This window comes from Asparagus officinalis, chromosome 8, assembly GCF_001876935.1.
Source record: "Asparagus officinalis chromosome 8, Aspof.V1, whole genome shotgun sequence".
Lineage (NCBI taxonomy): Eukaryota > Viridiplantae > Streptophyta > Magnoliopsida > Asparagales > Asparagaceae > Asparagus > Asparagus officinalis.
The window spans coordinates 127,617,620-127,641,735 of NC_033801.1; the positions used below are offsets into that span (position 1 = coordinate 127,617,620).

A 24,116-nucleotide genomic window follows, 5' to 3' on the forward strand; every position below is an offset into this window, starting at 1 on the left:
GTTGATTTGTCGAACCATCATGCTGAACCATGCTAAGGGACCTATAGGTAATTTTATACGCCTACAATGTGATGGGAGATTGATGCGGCATAAACATGTACCAAAAAGGTTGCAAGTGCACAACCGTGTCAAGTTATAGTATTTAAGATATCGATCCCACGAGGAAGGTGTTTTGTAGGAGAAAATATAAAATCGGTTCTTATGTTGTGTGTGTGACAAGTAGGAGTGATAAGTGAATGTGATTGTGGAGAGATAGAGAGAGTGGAAGTGATAGTGTGTAAATCGGCACGAGATATAAGTGAGAGTGGATGTGACAAAGAATGAATATGATCAATAAGGCAAGAAGGAAAAGGAAAATAAAAATCAAGAATAAAGAAAATAAAATTCAAGAATAAAAGAAAATGCAAGAAATTAAAGATGGTGAATTCAATTATAGATATGGGTAATCTACAATTGAACCCGCTTCTTAGAAAAGGGTGATTCCCTAGAGGGTTCTAGCCTAAAGGCGAATCAAACAAAATAAAAATAAACAAAAAAGAAAAACTAAACCCAAGAGGGTTCTAGCCTCAAGGTGAATAGTATAAGAAATTAAAATCTAACTACAAAATAAAGTGCAAAATCTAAACTACAAAATAAAATTGCAAGAATTAAATGCAAGAAATTAAATCTATTCTATAAGCATGAAATAAATCTAAGGCAAGAGGGTTTTAGCCTCTTGGCTATTTAACAAGAAAATAAAATCTAAACTACAAGCATAGAAATAAATCTAAACTAATAAGCAATAAAAGAGAAAAAGAAAAGAAATGCAAACCTTCAAATAATTCTCCATCTTCATCTTCATCTTCATCATCCAACAAAGAGAAGAAGAGAAAAATTTAAAGTGGTGAAAAAATTATTATTATTAATTGCAACTAAAGTTACAATTTTGGAAGGCCTTCTCAATTAAGAGTAGCCCTCCTCTCCAAAAGGAGTTTACAAAAATTTTCACACCCCTAACCCCTCACTCTCTACCCCTATTTATAGTAATCTTCAATGAATATGAGCCATTGGATTTGTCTTGAGCCCCAAGCAACAATCTCCACCTTTGATTTATTTGATTTTCAAAAGAAAAATGAAAATCCAATTTGTATCAAAAGAAACTCCAATTTTGCAACAATCAATTTTCGGCCCAATGAGCTCCATATGATTTTCACAAAATGAAAACTAAACAACAAGTCCGGTTGCATAAGAATTTCGGCCCAGTTGGATTGTGAAAATCAAACAAAGTCGGCCCATGAAGTTTATCCAACTCCAGCAGTCGGTCAATACACATCAGCAATTGGCAAATGGAAGCATCATTTCATTTTCAAATAATAATCAAGTCTGGTCTTCAAATAATTTCCAGCAGCAAGTAGCAGAAGGCCGGTTCCTTTTATTTGAGAAAGAAATTGAATATGCAGCAGCAAGTCCATTCACGTGTCCGGCCCAATTGGAAAGAATCATCCAAATCAAGTCCTTGATGATTTTTTTTTTTAAAATGAAAAGAAGAACTAAACAAGTCCAAGCCCATAGATGTGTCCATTTTATTTCAAGCAAGTCGGCCCATTTTGCATCCAGCGCTCCTGGCCCATGTTCGTTCTTCATTTGGTTAGGTGGTCTTTACATTCAAGTCCATCTCTTTCCACAATTTGCATCCAAGCTCATTTGAGAATAAAGAGGATTTTGCTTCTTTTGGACATTTTGGCTTTTGGCTTCAATTGATCATTTTCTTCACTTGCTTGATGGGCTTTATGCTACAAAATAGAGAAGAGAGATTTTGAGGGGTTTTTATATTTAATAATATTTATTTATATTTCCATTCATTTATGTATAAACTAATCTAAAAACAATTATTAATGGTATATTTATTCATGTAAAATAGATAATGAGGATATAAAATTGTAATAAAAATATGATTATTAGAGATTGAGTTGTTGTTTGGCAACTAGGTCTACCAGGAGTTCTGTGAATGATATTTCTATTTTCTGATGATGGTGGTTCACTAACACCCTCCAATAGAATGTCCATCTCTGATGGTATTGAAAGACGTTGATTAGCAAAAATCTCATCCACTTTGTGTTTCTGAGATTCCTTAAGCATCACTAACAATTCACTATGAGAATTCAACTTTCTCAACCCACCCATATCAGGTAAAGAATAATATAAAAATAGCACATTGCAATATCTATACTTTTCCACACAATTCATGAGAAAAAGGAATAGAGAATGCATTTTTTCTATGAACTCTACATCAAATGTTTCTCCAACATATTCAACTGACCCTCCTGCTCCAGATATAAACTAACTACCATGTCTAAATTTTACCATAATAAACTCATTCATCTGCGTAAAATAAACAAAATAAACTCTAATTTTCACCAAAACAAACCAACATTTAACCCCAAAAAACAATTAACCTTAATTTACAAAACCCTTAATTTTACCCTAACTTTCAGTAATACTACCAATTTACAAAAAATTGCCCTAAGTTTACCATAATGCACTCAATAAAACCCTATCTTTCAATTATTTGTGTTCAAAAACCATGAAACAAACCCTATTAAAACCCTAAAAAGAAAATTTGAACTTACCTTTGATAACCACGAGAAAATGTCGTTCTTCAATTCACGAATTTTGCCACTACTAACATGTCTCCATCCACGAATCTGTTTCCACCCACGAGATTCCTCGTTGTCCTTCGTTTCCACTTCTCCCCTCTCTTCTCTCTTTATTTTCTTTTTTCAGTCTTTTTTTAGAATTTGACCTTAGTTTTCTCCCATTAACAATAGTTAGTGTTCTGCTCTGTCCCGCCTAACTCTCGATCACATAATGAAAACAAAGCCACATTAGCTACCTGTTTATTTTAAATCTAAACACGAGCAATCGTGTCAGATCGATGTAACAAACCCATCATCGGAGTAGGCTTAAACGGTTAAGTGAGCCACTTGCTACCTTTTTATTTTAAATCTAAACATGAGCAATCGCGTCAGATCGATTTAACAAACCTATTAGCGGAGTAGACTTAAACGGTTAAGTGAGCCGCTTTACCGGCATTATTGTGGCCTGAGTCACTTTCTAGACGCTATTGGCCAAATTGGTATTTTGGCCGTATAAAACTATGACAGAATTTAGAGCATTTCCAACAGCTTCCCCATTTTATTGGTATTCTCACTTTTGGAGAATTGTGGGCTTTTTTTTGGTCCAACGGATTCCGCATCTCATTCCCCAAAATAGGGATGAATGAGGAAAAAAAGGGAGTAGGGCTGAGCATGGTTCGGTCCAAACCGAAAAAACCGACCGAACCGACCCGAATCGATCCGAAAAAATCGGTTTTATGAGTAGGAAGGTTCGGGTCGGTTTGAAAACTTTTCAACCCGAACCGACCGAATATAGTGTAATACTACCCATTTTTATCTCAAACCCTACCCGATCCGTCCCAAAGAGTCAGACTCAAACCCTAAACTTATTTTCTGAATCATTATGGGTTGAAAACAATATCATTATATCAGTGTTTAATGCTTCATAATCTCCTACTTTGTTGATATCTTTTTTTTCTTTAATACAGTTTGTTATTTGATAAGAAGTTTGATGAAGTTAGAACCGAACAAACCGAACCGAACCGTACCGAACTGACTTGTAACAATTCGGTTCGGTTTTGAATTATAAACGGTTCGGTTCGGTTGTTTCAAATTTTGATAAAAACCGAACCAAACCGACCGTTGCACATCCCTAAAAGGGAGTCTTCCCCAAATCTGGGGCATTCTTCAAATATTTGGGGAAAACTTGGTCATGAATGCAGCACGTTCTTCAAGACGGGATGGAGGAGAAAATAAATATAAAACAAAATCCGTAATTACAAAAAAAGCCATGAGGCAGTTCTAATGCATATAAGAGCATCCAAAAATAGGAATGTAGAATGTTTTTATTATTGTAATAAATACAAGATTCTTCAAAATGGAGAAACTGTTGGAGTTAGAGCAAAAATAATTTGGAGAAGAGCTTTGCTACAGAGACCCAAAATATGGGACCAATAGATGGGACAAGTGAGGTGTCTCCCTCCTATTGGATAATGAGTTGGCCATCATTAATGATGACCAACTCATTATCCAATAGGAGGGAGACATCCCACTTGTCCCATCTATTGGTTCCATATGTTGGGTCCATAGAAACTAAAGCCCAAATTTCTATTAAAATCTCATCTCTACTGATGGCGTCTCAAATCTCCGACCAAAAGAAACGGGCACTGGATGCCCTAGAACGAAGATTCGCCTTCGACAAGGCCAAAATCGTTCAGCAAGAGGAGAAAATGAGCAAGAAAATCAGGACAAACCCTAAGGACGAGCAAGAGGTGGTGGTGGCCGATAGTCAAAAGGGAGACAATCCGCCCTCTGCCTCGTCATCATCGAGGAAAGGTGAGATTTTTAGTTGAAAATTTTAAGTTTAGATGGTTAAGTTTCTGAACTTGGAGAAAAGATTGGGAATTTTGTGTGTGTTGTGGGTGGTATTATGGAAAAGATTAGAGCTTGAGCTAAATGTTGTAACTTGGAACAAAAATTTTTGAGAGCAATGAGGAGTTTCTGTAGTTATATTTTTTAGAAATTAGAAGCATATTGGACTTTTTATTATTATTTTATTTATTTCTTGAGTTAAAAGTTGGAGAAGTCAGTTGTTCGATGTAATTTCTTGAGCTATTAAACTTCACTTATTTAGATGATCTAAGGTAGGCGCTGCTTCTATAATTTGGTGATTTATGCCATTGATCCTGGGAGTGAGATGTAAAAGTTTGTATAAGTTTGAAAAAAATGTAATTTGAGAACTGCATGTTACATTCATAAAAAACGCTGTCCCGCAATAATTGCAATGTGAAGGATAATATCGATATTAATTCATAATTCGCGAGTTTCACATTGGTAAGCAGTGTATACATCACTATACAGTTGTCTTAATTACAACATTTGAATTGCTAATTTATTAAGCTGTTGTTTAAGTAAACTCTCATTTAATGAGAAATTCATGGATGTGTCAGTTTATTGTTAAAATATTGAGTATCTAACAATGGTTTAGTACTTTACAATGTCTAAATTCATTTTTTCCCTCAGGGCAAGTCGTATTCTCTGGTCATACTCCTCGGCAAGAGACTTCTGGAGTTAGAGGTGCGTATCTTGTTTATAGATCTTCATTCAGCAGCTAACATTTCTGCATTAGTCTCTCACCATGTCCTTTACTACTATGCAGAAGATGCTCATCCTGCATATTCTGAAATTCTGGAAATCATAGATGAAAATATACTAGGCACTGCTACAAAGGTAAGTACTTCTCTGTAAAAGTAATATGTTTTATTGCTAAAATTACTATTATTGGGCTCATATAGAAAGGTGAATTTGTGCTATAGTCTACAATATGCCCTTCCAATTCACCATTTTTGTTTTGAAGCCATATGTAATTGTTATATGGCCTTGGTGTTGAACACCTATATTTTTGGGGGAAAAAGTTATAAATTGTCTGTTACCTGGTTGATATTGGATAAAACACTTGAATTTTAGACATTAAGAGTTGCATCACGAGCATGATTGAACCATTTTTAAATATGCCTCTAATTAATTCAAGTTATTGACTTACAGTCTAATGGTTGGCATGTATTTGTACACAATCAATAATGCAGGATTCCAATAGAGGGGATGCTGTCAACAAGATTGTGTTTGATCTTCTTCAACATGGTGATAAAGGACATAAGTATACCAAGGGTAGTATAGCTATGAAAATTGATAACTGGGTTCTTCTTGATAATTTCGTGCCCAAAGATAGTTCTCTAAAGGATGCTCGTGTAAAGGCTTTACAAAGCCACTCAAAGCGGTCAAAGAAGCACATGACCATGCGGCAACATCGGAAGTGTGGATCTCTAGATTTGCTCAAGGAATTCCACAAGTAAGTTTTGTGATCCATGGGAATCTACTTGTATATTCATTTAGTGTAGACTTAAGGTTGTAAGTTCTCAACTCTAAAAAGGCTTTTTTGGAGATGATAGATTCATAAATGCTTATTCTCAATGGATGTTTATCCTGAATCTATTTAAGTGTCGACTCAGGCAATTGATTCCCTGTGTTTTTATGGCTGATAATTTTTTGGTTGTCAACTTAAGCAATTCGTCAGTCACTCAACATTGTCTAACATAAGAGAGAAACCATGAGTGGGGTTAAAAAACTTATTTTTATATGTAGAATTTAGCCAAGTATGGTATGTGATTGCTACTGTGTAACTTTGAGTAATGGAGTTCACTACAGGAATCAGTTAAACCGCAAGAAAGTAACATGTAATCCATTTACGTGCAAGAACACAATTATCCGAGCATAAAAATAGTTCTATCATAATTTCTGATCTTTGAATTCTTGTTTTGATATTAAGAGACAAGTTATTGGCATAACCTTCTGAGAGAGTTTTCACGTGCAAGTTAACATATTAAATATATAATATTTGGGATTTATAGTTCTATATCCATGAAAATTTATAGCTTAGGCAACTTATTCTTTCCCTTAGACTTCACTGACTGACTTTAAATGTTTTGGTCTATTGCAGCTTCAGTCTTTTCAAACCGATGCATGAAATGTGGAAAGAGTACATCATCAAAATTTTGAAGAACAGGTGTAGTTTCTCATCTTGTACTGTAAATTTCGGCAGCATAATGTGCTTTGTTTGTTTTTGCCAGATAAAGAGCATTGAGGATCTAGATTATGACTTGCTGAGGGTTTTGTGGTTCCATATTTTCATGCATTTCTTGCTTGCTTTTGCTAATAATTTGACTTCTTACAAGATGCATACTTTATATACTTTCGTCTCTTGATATTTATTAATCGCAGAAGCAAATATGTGGATATATCGATGGTGTAAAATTTGTATTATAAATTAGTTTTATAAACTTTTCTTGATTCAATGCTTGCAGAGAAAAACAGCTAGCTCAGACTCTCCTTGTGGCAGATTTGCATGGAGCTTTTCTTGCAGGTAGTTTAGTAACATTACATTATAAATTAAGGCTTAATGTCATCTACTCTTGGAGCATATTTAACTTATTTTTTAATGGGTTTTTTCCTGTTCCATTATAGTTGTTGAATGTAAGACAATTGCCTTCAAGGGTATAAGTGGGATTATGATTCGAGAAACTGCAAAAACTTTTGGTTTAATTACACAAGACAACCTTTTCAGAGGTATCATATTTACAACTTCCAATTCTGTGTACAATTTACCTAGCCTTATTTTATTACCTTATGGTGTTGTATTCTAGAACGTAGAATGCAACCAGTAAATATTTAACCAAAGTTTGTAGCCTTCTTACTGATGACTATTCTCTTTGAACTTCAGTTGTGCCTAAGCAAGGATCTGTATTTATATTCCAAGCTGGCTGCTGGAAAATTACATTACATGGAGACAATCTATCATTGAGAAATAGTACCAGATAAAATGCCTGTAGCTTTCCTCTATTGGTGATTTGAGCATTGGTAAGAATTCGTTTCGTAAATCTTCATCATCATCATCATCATCATCATCTTCCCCTCCCCCAACCTCCTCTATTGGTGATTTGAGCATCGGTAATCTTTCGTAAATATACATCATCTTCCTCCCTCCCTCTATTGGTGATTTGAGCATCGGTAAGAATTGGTTTTGTAAATATTCATCATCATCATCATCTCTCTACTTTCAAGTCACAAATAAACTGATACTTGCCTCACAGAATTTGGAATTTTCTATGGTTACGCAACACATGCAAGAACTTTGAACAATCTCTACCACCATTTCAATTCTCTTTGGATGAGTGAAGATGCCAAAATTTATCTTACTTTTTACTGATTATAATGTTCATGATTTTGTCATTACTCCATTTCCGGATAATGAAGAGAAAAAAGAAAACACTCATCAAATCTAGTATTATATGCGGAAGTATTTTCTGATACCTGTCCTTCTAATTTCATTTTTTTTGCATGCACAACCCTGGTGCTTGAGTTTCATTACTGTTAAAGAGCTTGTCCTTTCAACACAGACTCTCTTCACTTCTACATCTCGCCAGGATATAATGTATCATATCCTTTTGAATGTTCCATATTATTAACTATATTTTGAACATCATTGACCTGTCCTAATTTCATTTTTTTTGCATGCACAACCCTGGTGGTTGAGTTTCATTACTGTTAAAGAGCTTGTCCTTTCAACACGGACTCTCTTCACTTCTACATCTCGCCAGGATATAATGTATCATATCCTTTTGAATGTTCCATATTATTAAGACTCTCTTCACTTCTACATCTCGCCAGGATATAATGTATCATATCCTTTTGAATGTTCCATATTATTAACTATATTTTGAACATCATTGACAGCCAGGATATAATGTATCATATCCTTTTGAATGTTCCATATTATTAACTATATTTTGAACATCATTGACAGTGGATTGAATATCTCAGATATACTTAGTATGTTTGGTATCAATAGCTAGTATGAGTCTAGATGCTCTAGCATCCTTCCTCCACCAAAACTTATGGTATAATTGTTATCTACTACTATATTAGCTTTTGCATTTGCTATACTTCGCCAACAATCAACTAATTTTCTAGAAAATTTAACTGGAGCTTTCCCAAATATCTTTTCAAATCTTATTATGATAAGCCAAGGAGCAGTACGTATGAGAACATTCAACTCCAGCGCTCTCAGCCTATCAACTACTAAACATTCCACTTTGTGCAACAACAAATGTATTCAGGAGTTCCGCCGGTGGGATTCTGAATGCACTCTGCAGTAACTGGGTCGTAACCTGCGGTCCAACATGGCGTGGTGCAATCTTCATTTCTCGTGCATTCCCCAACATAGAAGTCGCACCCTACGGATTTAAGATGCGAAAACATTCCAAGATAATTTATGTTTTCAAATGAGAACCTAGGCCTATCACGACGTACTGTAGTCAGGCAATAAACATATCATTTTCTCAATTAAATTTGTTTATCATTCATGAAAGGTGTTGGAGTGAGTGTAAGATATGGTTAAGCAATTCTCGCTTTATTATCTGGACGGTATTGAGTAGTTATGATTAAAAAAAGAGACCTATTGAGTAGTTATGATTAAAAAAAATGGTCTCTTTGTTACGAAAACAAAAATGAAGAAGGGACTTACCGCTAGAGGATTTAGCCAATGAGAGCACGATTAGGGAGAGGAGCACAATGACTGTAATGCAACTTTTGGCAGCCATCTCACTAGCCAAGAGTACGTCTTTGGAGGCTCGTTAATAGTCAACCCTCTTTTGCTTGTGTTTTGTAAGAGAATGGAAGCCAAGGGTATTTATCTATGTAGATGAGAACCTAGAGCCACAGATTTTGAAAAGATTTGCTGATTTAACAAAGGATACGCTTAGCAAAAAGCTATATTTGAAGTTCAGAACAGGGTGGATATAAGCGGATCTTGGTTAGGAGTAGATTTATTCCGTTTAGACACAAAAAATCTAATATTAATTAGTTTTAATGTCTGCAATGGACATATTTATATACACTGTATGTATCATAAAATACAAAAATCCCTAGATTATGTTTCTAGCAACGCCTCCCCTCATCCACTCTTCTCACCTCTTCCCTCATCCAAGATTTTTAATTTTTTAGGATGTATTTGGCGTATAGATATATCCACTATCTGGTGTTGGATATTTGGGGTTTAAGAGTAAATTTGAAAGTGAGTGTGTTTTAAATAAATAAAAAGCTAAAAAAACTGGGTTTAAAAGGTAAAAACATACTATAGGTCCAAGTCTGAGTTTCAAACAAAGCCCAAAATACTTAACCAGCTCTCATGTCCAAAGATGAGAATAGTTCTTACTCGAATTAAAAATATGTGTAATAAATTTGCTTGTAGCATAGTAGGACTATATTGGAACAAAGAAAAAAAAAATCTAATAGAGCTTAAGTTTAAAAAAATTTAATTTATTATTTGATCATAAAAAAGGTATTTGCATTCTATTAAATGAACATCTAGATTCTTTTGTGCTTAGGAGGGTTTTCGATAAGGAATGAACAAATTTATCTTTATTTTTCAACAGAATCCCAAGATTCAATATAATATTTGTATATTGCATTACATGTTTTATAACTTATCACAATATATAAACTAGGGATGTCAATTTTGGACCCGACCCGACCCATTACTAATGGGTACGGGTCGACGTATACGGGTACGGGTCATAATCGGGCTGACCCTTATAACCTGGTGGGTTACATGGGTCGACCCATCTATGACCCCTTTATGACCCACTTGAAATGACTCATTTCATCGCCAAGCTTTAACCCATTTTTCTCCACTATAAACCTTAAACAGAAAATAGATGAAAGTTTTACGGGTGATGTTGACTGCTCTCCTCCACCCGTCTGTCGGCACCGACCATTGAAGGGGAAGCTTGATTTTGGTTGGTTGAATGTGATTTAGGGTTTTTATACTGAGGAAAGTGAAGGAGAAAATCACATTGGTAGAGAGTAAATGTAGGTGAAGAGAAAAGACAAAGGGCTTTATTAATGAAGGAGAGAGAAAAAGAATATCATTCAGGTTCTCTTTCTAAGATTCTTTATTGTTTTTTTCCTTACAAGGGAAATGACAAAGATTTATAATAATTAAAAAAACTGATGCTAGTTGACTGGTTTGGAGAAAGATATAACCAGGCTTAATTTACGATACTGTCCTTTTAGTGTGTAGCTTATTACTATTGGTTGATTTATTGTTTGTTAAACGGGTTGATGGGTAACCTGTTTTATAAACAGGTCGGGTCGGGTAACTTGTTTATTAAACAGGTTGGGTCGGGTTAAAGTCATGTGGGTTGGGTCAAAACTAAACGGGTCGGGTCGGAACCAGCCCGACCAATATACCATCCTTGCATGTATATCATACTTCCTTTAAAAGCACGAGTTCAGAAAATTTTTTCGATAGACAAAAATACCCTTAGCATTTAAATACTAATCCATCAAGTAAGAGTAAGTTGGTAAATTGATGAATTTTTATTGGATATACATAGTATGAAGATGAGGATATAATTTAAATTAAAATGTAAATTTGAATGAAATTATTAAATATCAAATTTAAAAATTTACAAGATGAAGGACGTATATGCACAAACCAAATAAATTAACGAGACAAATAATGTTTGCCCCAAAGGTCGAACCAGGAACAACGCAGACCTATAAATGTATGTAATGTGCACGGGATATTTGCAAAATCCACCAAACAAATTAAAGAGACAAAAGTGATTCCTAAAATTATAAAAAAATTAAAACAAACAGTTGCAACCTGAGGACATAATGTGGTGATCTCTCACTTACTAAAATTCATACTCCTTTTAAAAGTAGGAATTCAAAAAAATCTTTTAGTAGACAAAAATACCCTTAGAATTCAAATGCTAATCCATTAAGTAAGACTAAGTTGATAAAATGATAAATTTTTATTGGATATACATAGTACGAAAATAAGAATATAGTTTAAATTGAAATGTAGACCTGAATAAAATTATTAAATGTCAAATTTATAAATATTTACAAGACAAATGGCGTATATGCAAAAATTAAATAAATTAACGAGACATAATATTTGCCTCAAAGGTCGAACCCAAGGATAACGCAGACCTACAAATGTACATAATGTAGACATGATATTTGCAAAATTCACCAAACAAGTTAAAAAGATAAAAGTCATTCTCAAAATCATAAAAAAGGAAAATTAAAACAAACAGTTGCGACCTGAGGACACAACGTGGCGATCTCTCACCGATTAAAATTCAAGTAGTTCATGGTACTGTATAATTAGTTTTAAAGGTTAATTATACTATTATTATTTAAAAAGGACTCTATTTATAATTGTTATCATCTCACATGCAACATCACGTACCAATATATATAAACTAAGAAATTACAATAATTTTCGTAGCACTTTCATCTCCTTCTATAAGTATGTACCTTTGTTATTTTATTCTTATTAGATTACATTAGATTATTTTAAAGCAATTAATTATATTGTATGTTTAATTTTTTTTATATTAAGAAATAACAACAATTTTCACAATACTTTCATCTATTTTCTTCTTATAAAATTAGATTAGATTATTTTAAAGTAATTAATTATATTGTATGTTTGATTTTTTTTTTCAGATCAGAAATTGTAATAATTTTCATAGCACTTTCATCTCTTTCAATAGGTATATGCATTTATTATTTTTTTCTTATTAGATTAGATTATTAGATTAGATTAGATTGTTTAAAAATTATGAATTATAAAATTACAACAATTTTCACATCACTTTTTTTCTTTTTTCTTCTTATTAGATTAGATTAGATTATTTTAAAGTAATTAATGTGTATTGTATATATTTGATCTTTTTTCAGATCACAGAGTTTAATTATACTATTATTATTTAAATAGATACTATTTGTATAAAAATCAAAGAGAATCTCACACGTATCTTAGATCTCAATACCAATTGTAATATATACATATATGTGTTGGTTAAAATAAATTTCTTGTATTAGCTTAACTTATATGATCCTACTTTAATTTATTAGATAATTTATATTTTTTACATCCAAATTCTTCCACAAAATCAAAAGAGAGTAGTAATGCTATACCTATATATATCCACAGGACCACATATATTTTGAAAATGAATAAAGAAAACCATACAAACAAAAATCATATTAATTATTTTCAAAACCACCCTTCTTCATCTCCATCTATAATATATCCACATATCCAAATTAAGCTTCTAGAGTTTTCTTCTCACCAACTACACTATTGATCAACTCTTTTTTTTTTCCTTTGAACTTAAATTGTATAACATTCATTGTGATGAGGACTCACCTGAGTCCTCCACACGCCTAACGCACAATAAAAAAATAATGTATTAGGCCTTGTAGTTAGTTAATAATGAGATCCTGTCATTATAAACAAATTAAGTAAAGATTAATAATTCTTAAGAATGTACTACGTTCCTCTAGCTTCCATTGCAAAATTGTCAGTTGTTTATTCCTAACTCCAAGATATTTTTTAAATTAATCTTGAAGGTTGCTTGCATTAAAAAAGTTATGTTTGAGGGCCCATACAGTTTGTTTTATAGTTTATGATTGTCAACACATTTTGTCTCTGATGCATATCAGTTATGAGTAATAATATAATTTGATTGATCAAAGTATATCCTAATATAGTTCTGAACACTTCCCTTGTCTTTTGTTCTCTATTATATACCAACATGATATCACAATTGACGTAGACAATAAAGACACTACAGTAAATTTGCCCAAGAAAAAAAATAAAGGTGAAGAAAGATTGATATCAACTCAACTAAATATGAAAAAGAAGCAATAAAGGATAATTTTTTTAAAATATTTTATAGTAAAACTTAATTTTTTAGTACAATTAGATACTTTAGAAGTGATTTTCATGCAATTTTTTAATATGTTTATGAGAATGATTTTTTCATACAAAATTATACTAGAGTTATCATTAATCTTTGGTATTTATTTTTTTATTTAAGTCTATCAATAATTAAGTATGTTTGGTAACCAAAGTGGTTTTTTGGTTGTGTTTTAAAAAAAAAACACCATGTCATGGTGTTTATTTTTCAAAAGTGTTTTCAAAACACCATTTTAAAAGCATATGATACACACCCAACCAATTAAACCTTACTCTCGCCCGTTGCCGCTCCCCACCACCAACCACTTGTCAGCCGTTAGTCGTCACCGGTTGTCGTCCGGCCGTTAGTCGTAACCATTGACTGAATTCATAGCTGATGCAAGTTAGGAAATCTGTATATAGATCTAGACTGCAAACAACTCGCTGGTGCATGATGCTTAAGAAATGAAGATGGGGTTCTGCATATTATTTATTGTATTTATTATTTTGTGTTTGTCAAATGCTGTTACAAGAGAAATCTATCAATAAAATCAATGAACAAAATTTATCTGACAAGTAAAAACTTATAGCCATGCAAGAAGGGAATGGTAGCCAGTTTATTAATAAAAATTGTAGTTATTATTTCAGCAATAAACGAGAAAAAAAGAGGAACAAATCTCACAGTTAATAGCAAATAATTAGAAGGTAAAAGGGAAAAAAATCTCACATTTATTATTTCAGCAATAAACGAGAAAAAAAATCAACCTTGATCGAAATTGTTGGAGGAGGCGTCAGAATCGACCGGAGCGGCGACGAGGAGGTAGCTGCGGCGAACGTCGGAGCGCGAGCAGTGGACGATATACTCGGAGGACCTGGCGACGTCGGATGCTGCGGCTGTGGTTGTTAGGGTTGAGGATGCGTCGATGGTGTTAGGGTTGAGGCTACGGGCAGACGTCATAGGCTGTGTCGGCGGGTCAGAGGCTTCAACGACGTCAGAGGCGGTGTCGTAGGGTCGGAGATTGCGCCCATTTGGGGTGGCGGCGATGAAGTTAGGGTTGAGGGAGAGAAGGGATCAGGGTTGATTTGGGGGAAATGAGACACGGGAGTTTGAAAACACCTTTTAGGTGTTTTGATAAAAACGTGTATTTTTTCCATTTTGTGAAGGGGCAGCTCAAAAAAACACATCAGTTCCCAAACGTGGGTATATGTTTTTTTTGGAAAAAACGAAAATGGGACAAACATAATGATAGCCAAACGCTCCTAAGATGTCTTATAGTCTTGTAAAATGTATATGCTTTGTGCTGAGTTTATACAAACCATATTAATATTAAGTATTTGGTTATATTTTTATTAACACATCAACAATATATTATTCTATTTTTTTCAAACTTAACACTACATTTAATGACTAAGATAAACAAATTGGAGATCGATGATTTGATCCGATAAACAAATACGTTACATGAAGTTTGATATAATTTTAAAAAATAAATGTTGTGTATGCAAGTATAAAAAGTATATATTGATCCCAGTTTTACGCACAAATCTATTTCATAATTTTTTTAAAAAATATTTAAATAAAAGTTATGTGAAATATAATAATCCATATTTATAGATTTTAGCTCAAAATGAATCTGACTTATTTTATAGTAAGAAAATAAATAAAAATAATAAACAATTTTGATATTTAATCAAGTGCATAGAGGACTAATCTCCTGAGAGCAAATCCTCATAAATTTGTTGAGCGCCGCGGAAGCCAAACAACCAAACCAACGTGCTACGAGAAATCAAATCAAACGAACGTCGAGAGAAGGCCAAACGAATCAAATCAATGCCACAAACACAAACAACCAATTTTAACGTGGTTCGGCAAGTTGCCTACGTCCGCGGGGCAAGAAAGGGATATGGTTTTTCACTAATAGAGAAGAAGAGTACAAACCGAGATTACAAAGCACTCAAACTCACCAATTAATCTCACCAACAAATCTCTAAATTTCTCCAAACAAAACCCTAACCAATAGCTCAAAAAATACCTCTTTTCTGTGCTCCAAATATCCCTAATTTTCTTCTCAATTCTCTCTTCCAATTGTTCCATATATATAGAAATCCTAAAATAATAAACATACTAAGAATTCTAAAAAAAAAAAAAAACAAATTAGGAATCCTAATAACTTGTTACCAAAATAAATTTGGAATCATGTTATCAAAACATATTAGGAATCCTAATAACCTGTTACCAAAACAAATTAGGAAACATATTAGGAACATGCTATCCAACAATTCTCCACTTCGGCGAAGTTTTTCCTAAACTGAGCCGACACCAATACCAACCAAACGTCTCACTTGTTGCGTTCAGTACGAAGTGGAACAAATCCACGACAACAAACGCAATCCACAACAAGTCGAGAACCCAAACGAGAATGCGAATAAACTCAAATGTCGGTATCAACTCACCAAACCGGCTGCATCATAAATGACTGCCTACGTATCCTCTTGTCCAAGAAATCAAGTCTTCATGTAGTTCACCCAAACGGTCTCCAAAGACCCTCAATCAAATAGAAAAGTTTACAATTCTTAATAAATATCACCAGCGGATCTGCAACTAATAGCGTTCCCAATGGCCCCAAACTCAAACAAATCAAACACATCCACCTGAGGTGAACCAATTATCGTATCCAAAACATGTCCACCAGCTGCACTCGAATCCAAAACCAACTCATCATCTGCATCCAAATCCAAATGATCTCCAAACTGTGTCACCTCAGTTAGAATCCCAAACAATGTAGTATGATCTGGAGTATGTGAAGTAATCTTTACCCAATGTGAAGTAGCATCACCCTCCACCCGCTGTGATATCCTAATGATCTGATAACACTCTTCACCTACCGAGAGTCAAATGTGACATACTTGTTCAGAACAAAATCAGAAACTCCTAACTGATAATCAAACGAACCTCTGAATCCCAAACGTGCAATCGGATCAAATCTCACATCCTCGATAACGAACCTCTGAATCCCAAACGTGCAATCGGATCAAATCTCACATCCTCGATGTGACCAAATGCTGGGCAACCAAATATCCCAAACGTGCAATCGGATCAAATCTCACATCCTCGATGTGACCAAATGCTGGGCAACCAAATATCCGACGCAACTCAAAATCTGAAACAGCTCCACTAGATCCAAAATCTCCACATGCAGCAATCAGCAACCCATGACCAATATGACCTAATATGTCGAAGCTCCAAAATCAAAATCAATGTTCGACAACCAACGTCGAGCCCCCTCCAGTAAGGAACGACCCATCAAAACTGTCATATCATCTCGTCGTCTCAATGTCTCCACATCAATGAAGTGTCTCAAACTGCCATGAGGTCGGCACAAATGCAAGAAAGAACCCCTATCAAAACTAGAACGACAGATTACCTTTCTGCCAATATACTTCTTCCAATTGTTATTGACTTCTAGGACTTCACACCAACGGGATCTGGTTGTAACCCACCAATGCCTAGAACAATCCCTAATTACGAAAACCAAATACCAATTACCCCCCAATGATGCCTCCTTGGAAGGCTCCCAAATACCTGACTGAATACCACCTAAAAGACCCCTCGATCGATGGATAGAAATGCCAAACTCCACATCGGTCTTCTTGCTCATACCAATGTGCTCAAAGGACTTCAATCTGCAGGTCAAATCACTCCTCAACAAACCATGTGCGACAAAACCAATCAAATAACTCAGCCTCAAGAAATGCTACAGTCTAGCCAAATCCAAAGAAGTCGTCAGCTCTCTATCAAATATCGTGCTCGCAATCAAATAATACAAATTATTCCTCCTGATGCCCCTTTATCACAATCATGGACCCCAATGTGACCTTCAAACGTGAATCGACCAAGATCATCCTATAGCTTGCTGCTTCCAAAACTCCAAATGAAATGATGTTCTTCTTTAATTGAGGAACGAACCTCACTCTAACTAATTCCCGAATCACTCCGTCACTCATCCTAATCCGAATGGTACCGATACCACCAATAGGACATTCATGATCATTACCCATGAGTATGACCTCCTCTCTTTCCAACTCTTGAAAGCTAGAGAACCAATCCCTCCTAGGACAACTATGGTAAAAAGCATCCGAATCCAACATCCACTCTGTAGAGTCGGCAACACAAACTGACAGTAGTGCAGATAACGAGTAGCCCGAAGAATCCGAATCTGAATTATTGTCACTAGCATTGATAACATTCACTTCTGAAACTTGAATAGCTTTTCCCTTATTCTTCCCGGCTCGATCAACCAACTTTGGACATTCGGCTTTTCAATGTTCATCCTCTTTACAAAAGGCGCACTGATTCCTACGAACTTCAAGATGTGCCCCTCTAGACTGCGACCTCCTACCACGGTTTGAATTCTTTGCTCTTGCGACCAATGCCCCCGCTACTGGCTCAACTGAAGTCTCCTTATCCTTCTTTCAAAGCTGATAATTCACAAGTGCAGTGGTGACCTCACTATAAGAAAGAAATGCCTTCCTATTAATAAGAGTAAGAACGAAGGTTTTATATTCCTCGTCAGGCAAGGAACTCAACAACAACAACGTCTTGTCCTCATCTTTAATCATCACATCTACATTCACCAAATCCGCAAGAAGCTTCGTGTAGTGGTTCATGTGATCACCAATGGAGGTTCCCTTCTTCAATTGGAAGCGATAAAGCATTCTCTTCAAATGCAAGCGGTTCTTTACACTCTTGGTCAAATACTTGCCCTCTAGGATCTCCCAAATCTTCTTAGTAGAAGTCTTATTGATCACATCATATTTTAAATCTTGAGTCAAACAAGATCTAATCACATCACACGTCGTTCTATTCATCTTTTCCCAAACATTTTCCTCAATGTCGTCCGGTTTCCAGTCCAACTTCAAAGTATCTTTCAAATTTTGTGCATTGAGCGCATCCAAGACTTTACATCTTCAAAGACCAAAATTGTTTGTGCCATTAAACTTCTCCACATCTATCTTCATAAAATGGATATTTAAACTTTGGACGGTCTTCATGCCGAAAGTACCATCCATAACTCTTTTCCCGATCATCTTTCTCAAAACACCAAAACAAATGCGGAACAAATGAAGAATAGATCCAAAACTGAAAAAGATAAAGTCTTTACCAAAAAGATCTCACCTTTATCACCAAACGAAGTCCTAGGCGAGCCTCCAAAACAACCTACTACTCCAAATAGCCCAAACGTAGCCCGGGCTCTGATACCACTTGTTGAGCGCTACGGAAGCCAAACAACCAAACCAACGTGCTACGAGAAATCAAATCAAACGAACGTCGAGAGAATACAAAACGAACCAAATCAATGCCACAAACACAAACAACCAATTTTAACGTGGTTCGGAAAGTTGCCTACGTCCACGGGGCAAGAAGGGGATATAGTTTTTCACTAATAGAGAAGAAGAATACAAACCGAGATTACAAATCAATCAAACTCACCAATTAATCTCACCAACAAATCTCTAATTCTCTCCAAACAAAACCCTAACCAATAGCTCAGGAAATACCTCTTTTCTGTGCTCCAAATATCCCTAATTTTCTTTTCAATTCTCTCTTCCAATTGTTCCATATATATAGAAATCCTAAAATAATAAACATACTAAGAATTCTAAAACAAAAAACAAAACAAATTAGGAATCCTAATAACCTATTACCAAAATAAATTTGGAATCATGTTACCAAAACTGATTAGGAATCCTAATAACTTGTTACCAAAATAAATTAGGAAACATATTAGGAACCTGCTATCCAACAATTCTCCACATCGGCGAAGTTTTCTCAAAACTGAGCCGACACCAATACCAACCAAACGTCTCACTTGTTGCGTTCAGTACGAAGTGGAACAAATCCACGACAACAAACGCAATCCACAACAAATCGAGAACCCAAACGAGAATGCGAATAAACTCCAAATGTCGGTATCAACTCACCAAACCGGCTGCATCATAAATGACTTCCTACGTATCCTCTTGTCCAAGGAATCAAGCCTTCATGTAGTTCACCCAAACGGCCTCCAAAGACCCTCAATCAAATAGAAAAGTTTACAACTCTTCATCAATATCACCAGCGGATCTGCAACTAATAGCGTTCCCAATGGCCCCAAACTGAAACAAATCAAACACATCCACCTGAGGTGAACCAATGGCCGTATCCAAAACATGTCCACCAGCTGCACTCGAATCCAAAACCAACTTCTAGTGACCTTTCCTAAAAGCTGACAACGGTTACAGGTTTTGCAAAACTCGAATGAATCCTTAAAGAGTGTGGGCCAATACAGGCCAGATTGGAGAACTTTTTCAGCTGTTTTTCTTAGGCCAAAGTGGCCCCCACAGGCTTGCTCATGACAAAAGGATAGAACACTCCTAGTTTCTTCAGTGGGAACTATCCAAAACATGTCCACCAGCTGCACTCGAATCCAAAACCAACTCATCATCTGCATTCAAATCCAAATGATCTCCAAACTGTGTTACCTCAGTTAGAATCCCAAACGATGTAGTATGATCTGAAGTATGTGAAGTAAGCTTCACCCAATATGAAGTAGCATCACCCTCCACCCGTTGCGATATCCCAATGATCTGATCAATACTCTCCACCTGCCGAGAGTCAAATGTGACATACCTGCTCAAAACAAAATCAGAAGCTCCTAACTGACTGAATCTCAAACGTGCAATCGAATCAAATCTCACATCCTCAATGTGATCAAATGCTGGGCAACCAAATATCCGACACAATCCAAAATCTGAAGCAGCTTGGGAGTCGAGAGAGGTGGTCTGCTACAGGGTTCTCTGTTCCCCTTTTGTCAAGAATTTGAATGTCAAACTCTTGGAGAAGGAGAATCCATCTAATGAGCCGTGCTTTAGCATCATTTTTGGTCAAAAGATACTTTAGTGCGGCATGAATCCCAAACGTGCAATCAGATCAAATCTCACATCCTCGATGTGACCAAATGCTGGGTAACCAAATATCCGACGCAACCCAAAATCCGAAACAGCTCCACTAGATCCAAAATCTCCACACGCAGCAGTCAGCAACCTATGACCAAGATGACCCAATATGTCGAAGCTCCAAAATCAAAACCAATGTTTGACAACCAACATGATATACCAACATGACATCACAATTGACGTAGACAATAAAGACACTACAGTAAATTTGCCCAGGAAAAAATAAAGGTGAAGAAAGATTGATATCAACTCAACTAAATATAAAAAAGAAGCAATAAAGGATAATTTTTTTAAAATATTTTATAGTAAAACTTAATTTTTTGAGAACAATTAGGTACTTTAGAAGTGATTTTCATGCAATTTTTTAAATATGTTTATGAGAATGATTTTTTTCATACAAAATTATACTAGAGTTATCATTAATCTTTGGTATTTATTTTTTTATTTAAGTCTATCAATAATTAAGATTTTGAGGCAGTCGGGAGAGAAGACAAATGATGTATCCTTGGCTAAGAGATTGGTCAAGGGTTTAGCAATCTTACTGAAATCCTTGATGAAACGTCGGTAAAAACCAGCATGACCAAGAAATGATCTGACATCTTTGACAGTTTCTTTGGTATTTATTTTTTTATTTAAGTCTATCAATAATTAAGATGTCTTATAGTCTTGTAAAATGTATGTGCTTTGTGCTGAGTTTATACAAACAATCTTAATATTAAGTATTTAGTTATATTTTTATTAACACATCAACAATATATTATTCTATTTTTTTTCAAACTTAACACTATATTTAATGACTAAGATAAACAAATTGGAGATCGATGATTTGATCCGATAAATAAATATGTTACATGAAGTTTGATATATAAAAAAATAATAATAATGTTGTGTATGCAAGTATATAAAAGTATATTGATCCTAGTTTAGCTTTGTCCACTTCGATTCCCCTATTGGAAACTACATGTCCTAAGACAATGCCTTGTTTGACCATGAAATGAAATTTCTCCCAATTGAGAGTTAGATTTTTCTCCCTAAACCGTTCTAGGACCAGTTTAAGATGATGCAAACATTGGGAAAATGTGTCACCAAAGATGGAAAAGTCGTCGATAAACAAATTGGAGATCGATGATTTGATCCGATAAATAAATATGTTACATGAAGTTTGATATAATTTTCAAAAATAAATATTGTGTATGCAAGTATAAAAAGTATATTGATCCCAGTTTTACGCACAAATCTATTTCATATTTTTTTAAAAAAGTATTTAAATAAAAGTTATGTGAAATATAATAATCCATATTTATAGATTTTAGCTCAAAATGAATCTGACTTATTTTATAATAAGAAAATAAATAAAAATAATAAATAATTTTGATATTTAACCAAGTGCATAAAGGACTAATCTCCTAAGAGCAAATCCTCATAAATTTGTTGAGCGCCGCGGAAGCCAAACAACCAAACCAACGTGCTACGAGAAATCAAATCAAACGAACGTCGAGAGAATGCCAAACGAATCAAATCAATGCCACAAACACAAACAACCAATTTTAACGTGGTTCGACAAGTTGCCTACGTCCACGGGACAAGAAGGGGATATGGTTTTTCACTAATAGAGAAGAAGAGTACAAACTGAGATTACAAATCACTCAAACTTACCAATTAATCTCACCAACAAATCTCTAATTCTCTCCAAACAAAACCCTAACCAATAGCTCAGAAAATACTTCTTTTCTGTGCTCCAAATATCCCCAATTTTCTTCTCAATTTTCTCTTCCAATTGTTCCATATATATAGAAATCCTAAAATAATAAACATACTAAGAATTCTAAATCAAAAAACAAAACAAATTAGGAATCCTAATAACTTGTTACCAAAATAAATTTGGAATCATGTTACCAAAACAGATTAGGAATCCTAATAACCTGTTACCAAAACAAATTAGGAAACATATTAGGAACCTGCTATCCAACAAAATTTGCTGCATTTAAAGCCTACCAAATATGAAGAGCTCATAGCTAAATTTAAAAATGGAGTCCCTCCTCGTTTTCTTTTCTTGCTACCAATAGATTCCTTAGTTCTTCTCTGATGATGATGACTGCAACCAAAAATTTTGTGATGGCTATTGCTTCCATCCTCTTCCTCTTGCTGTCTACGGGTTAGTATATAACTTAGTGTTATTACTTTTGCAAGTGCTCTAAGGACTTGCGCTGTGTTATTTTCTCTGTAGTATATCGTGGGCAGCTGAGTATCTTCTTTCTGACCATTTTTTGCTATTACACGTTCTTGTTGTGAAAAACTTTTAAGTGAAATGTGTAATTATTATCACCCATTTTCTATTTGATTAGCATATGTACTATCTTGCTCCCTGGCAGTGTATTTTTCATGTTAGTTTTTTTAAGTCCTTATTAGAATCATCTGATGGTCAGAGTAGAGATTTGCCCAGAATTTTCTCAAAATCCCTGCGCGAGTTTAAAAAACTAAATAACTCGAGATCACGGTGTGTGGTAAATAAAATTTAGGATTTTGTAGCTTAGTAGCTGTACCCCCTGACTTATATAGGAGTAATTGTAGCTGTACCCCCTGACCCAGAGTGTTAGCCACTTTTTATCCCTGAACTTATAGTATGTTAACATTTCCCCTGAAGTCTAAACGGACTTATCTCTTTGTTTCGTAGATCTCATGAATATTTCAGTGTTGCTAGGCCCCATATTCTCTTGTAGGTATTGCGCATACATCCTTTGCAGTAGATGTGCAAATAACGGCGACATCATTTCACTTGGGCACGACGGTATCTAATTGCTTATGAAATAGTTCAGGAGTAATAAATGACTAAACGCTATAATACAGATTTAATTAACCATAAAATGTGACGCTAGCGATAAGTAGCTAAACTTCATGCATATGCAAAATTTCAAAATAAAAGCTGTATTAACTCGTGATTTTTTGAATTTTTCTTCTGAATTTGACAGGCTATTCAATGCAAGAGGAGGCGCTTCTCCCGTGTCCCGCTTACCCTGCAGCGTGCAATAGGGATGCAGACTGCTATTTCCCATGCAAGGCTCACGGCTACCCACCTGCACACGCACACTGCGTGCGAAATCCTATCGGCGACGATCCGATGTTTATGTGCTGTTGCAAGCCCTGAATTGTTCTCATAGAAATCTCAATTGTTCTTCCTGCAGATTGATTAATGCTGCTTTGATCTTAATACGTTTAGAATAAATGAGGTTTTTCAACATCTGTGTCTCCTTCAAAGTTCTTGGTTTGTTGGAAAAAAGAAACTTCATATGACATTTTTTGCCTGGTGTTTTTTTTTAAAATCAAAGGAGGGTTATACGTGAAGAAAGATTAATATATTATAACCAGCTATGCAAAATGATATGGGAATCCTCATATATCCCAACAGATGTTCACTGGGATTGGGGTGGTCTGCGCCTTATATAGAACTAAAATTTCCAAACTAATCCTCAACTATTAGAGAATGGGATAGATTACCCCTGTTCTATGGGGTTGCTCTGATAGAATTTGCACTCTAACAAGAATATGAATAGAAGTAAGATATTTGGATTTGCATCTAGGTATATTACTTGATCGGTCAGTTGTAATAATTTTTACGTAGATTAGTGGACCTAAGTTAAATTTTGATGATATGTAGCGTGCATTTTTCTTATCATTGATGTCCATATTTGTATTTGTACTTGTGATGAGTG

General features: G+C 34.9%; 1 protein-coding gene across 1 annotated transcript; it reads left to right on the forward strand.

Moving 5' to 3' along the window:
* Positions 4,187–23,644, forward strand: LOC109820515. The gene is made up of 9 exons (XM_020386669.1): positions 4,187–4,430; positions 5,118–5,171; positions 5,254–5,324; positions 5,681–5,943; positions 6,592–6,657; positions 6,956–7,014; positions 7,116–7,217; positions 7,372–7,508; positions 23,376–23,644. Exons 1-8 carry the CDS (start codon positions 4,226–4,228, stop codon positions 7,467–7,469), a joined length of 918 nt encoding a protein of 305 aa, XP_020242258.1. The 5' UTR covers positions 4,187–4,225; the 3' UTR covers positions 7,470–7,508; positions 23,376–23,644.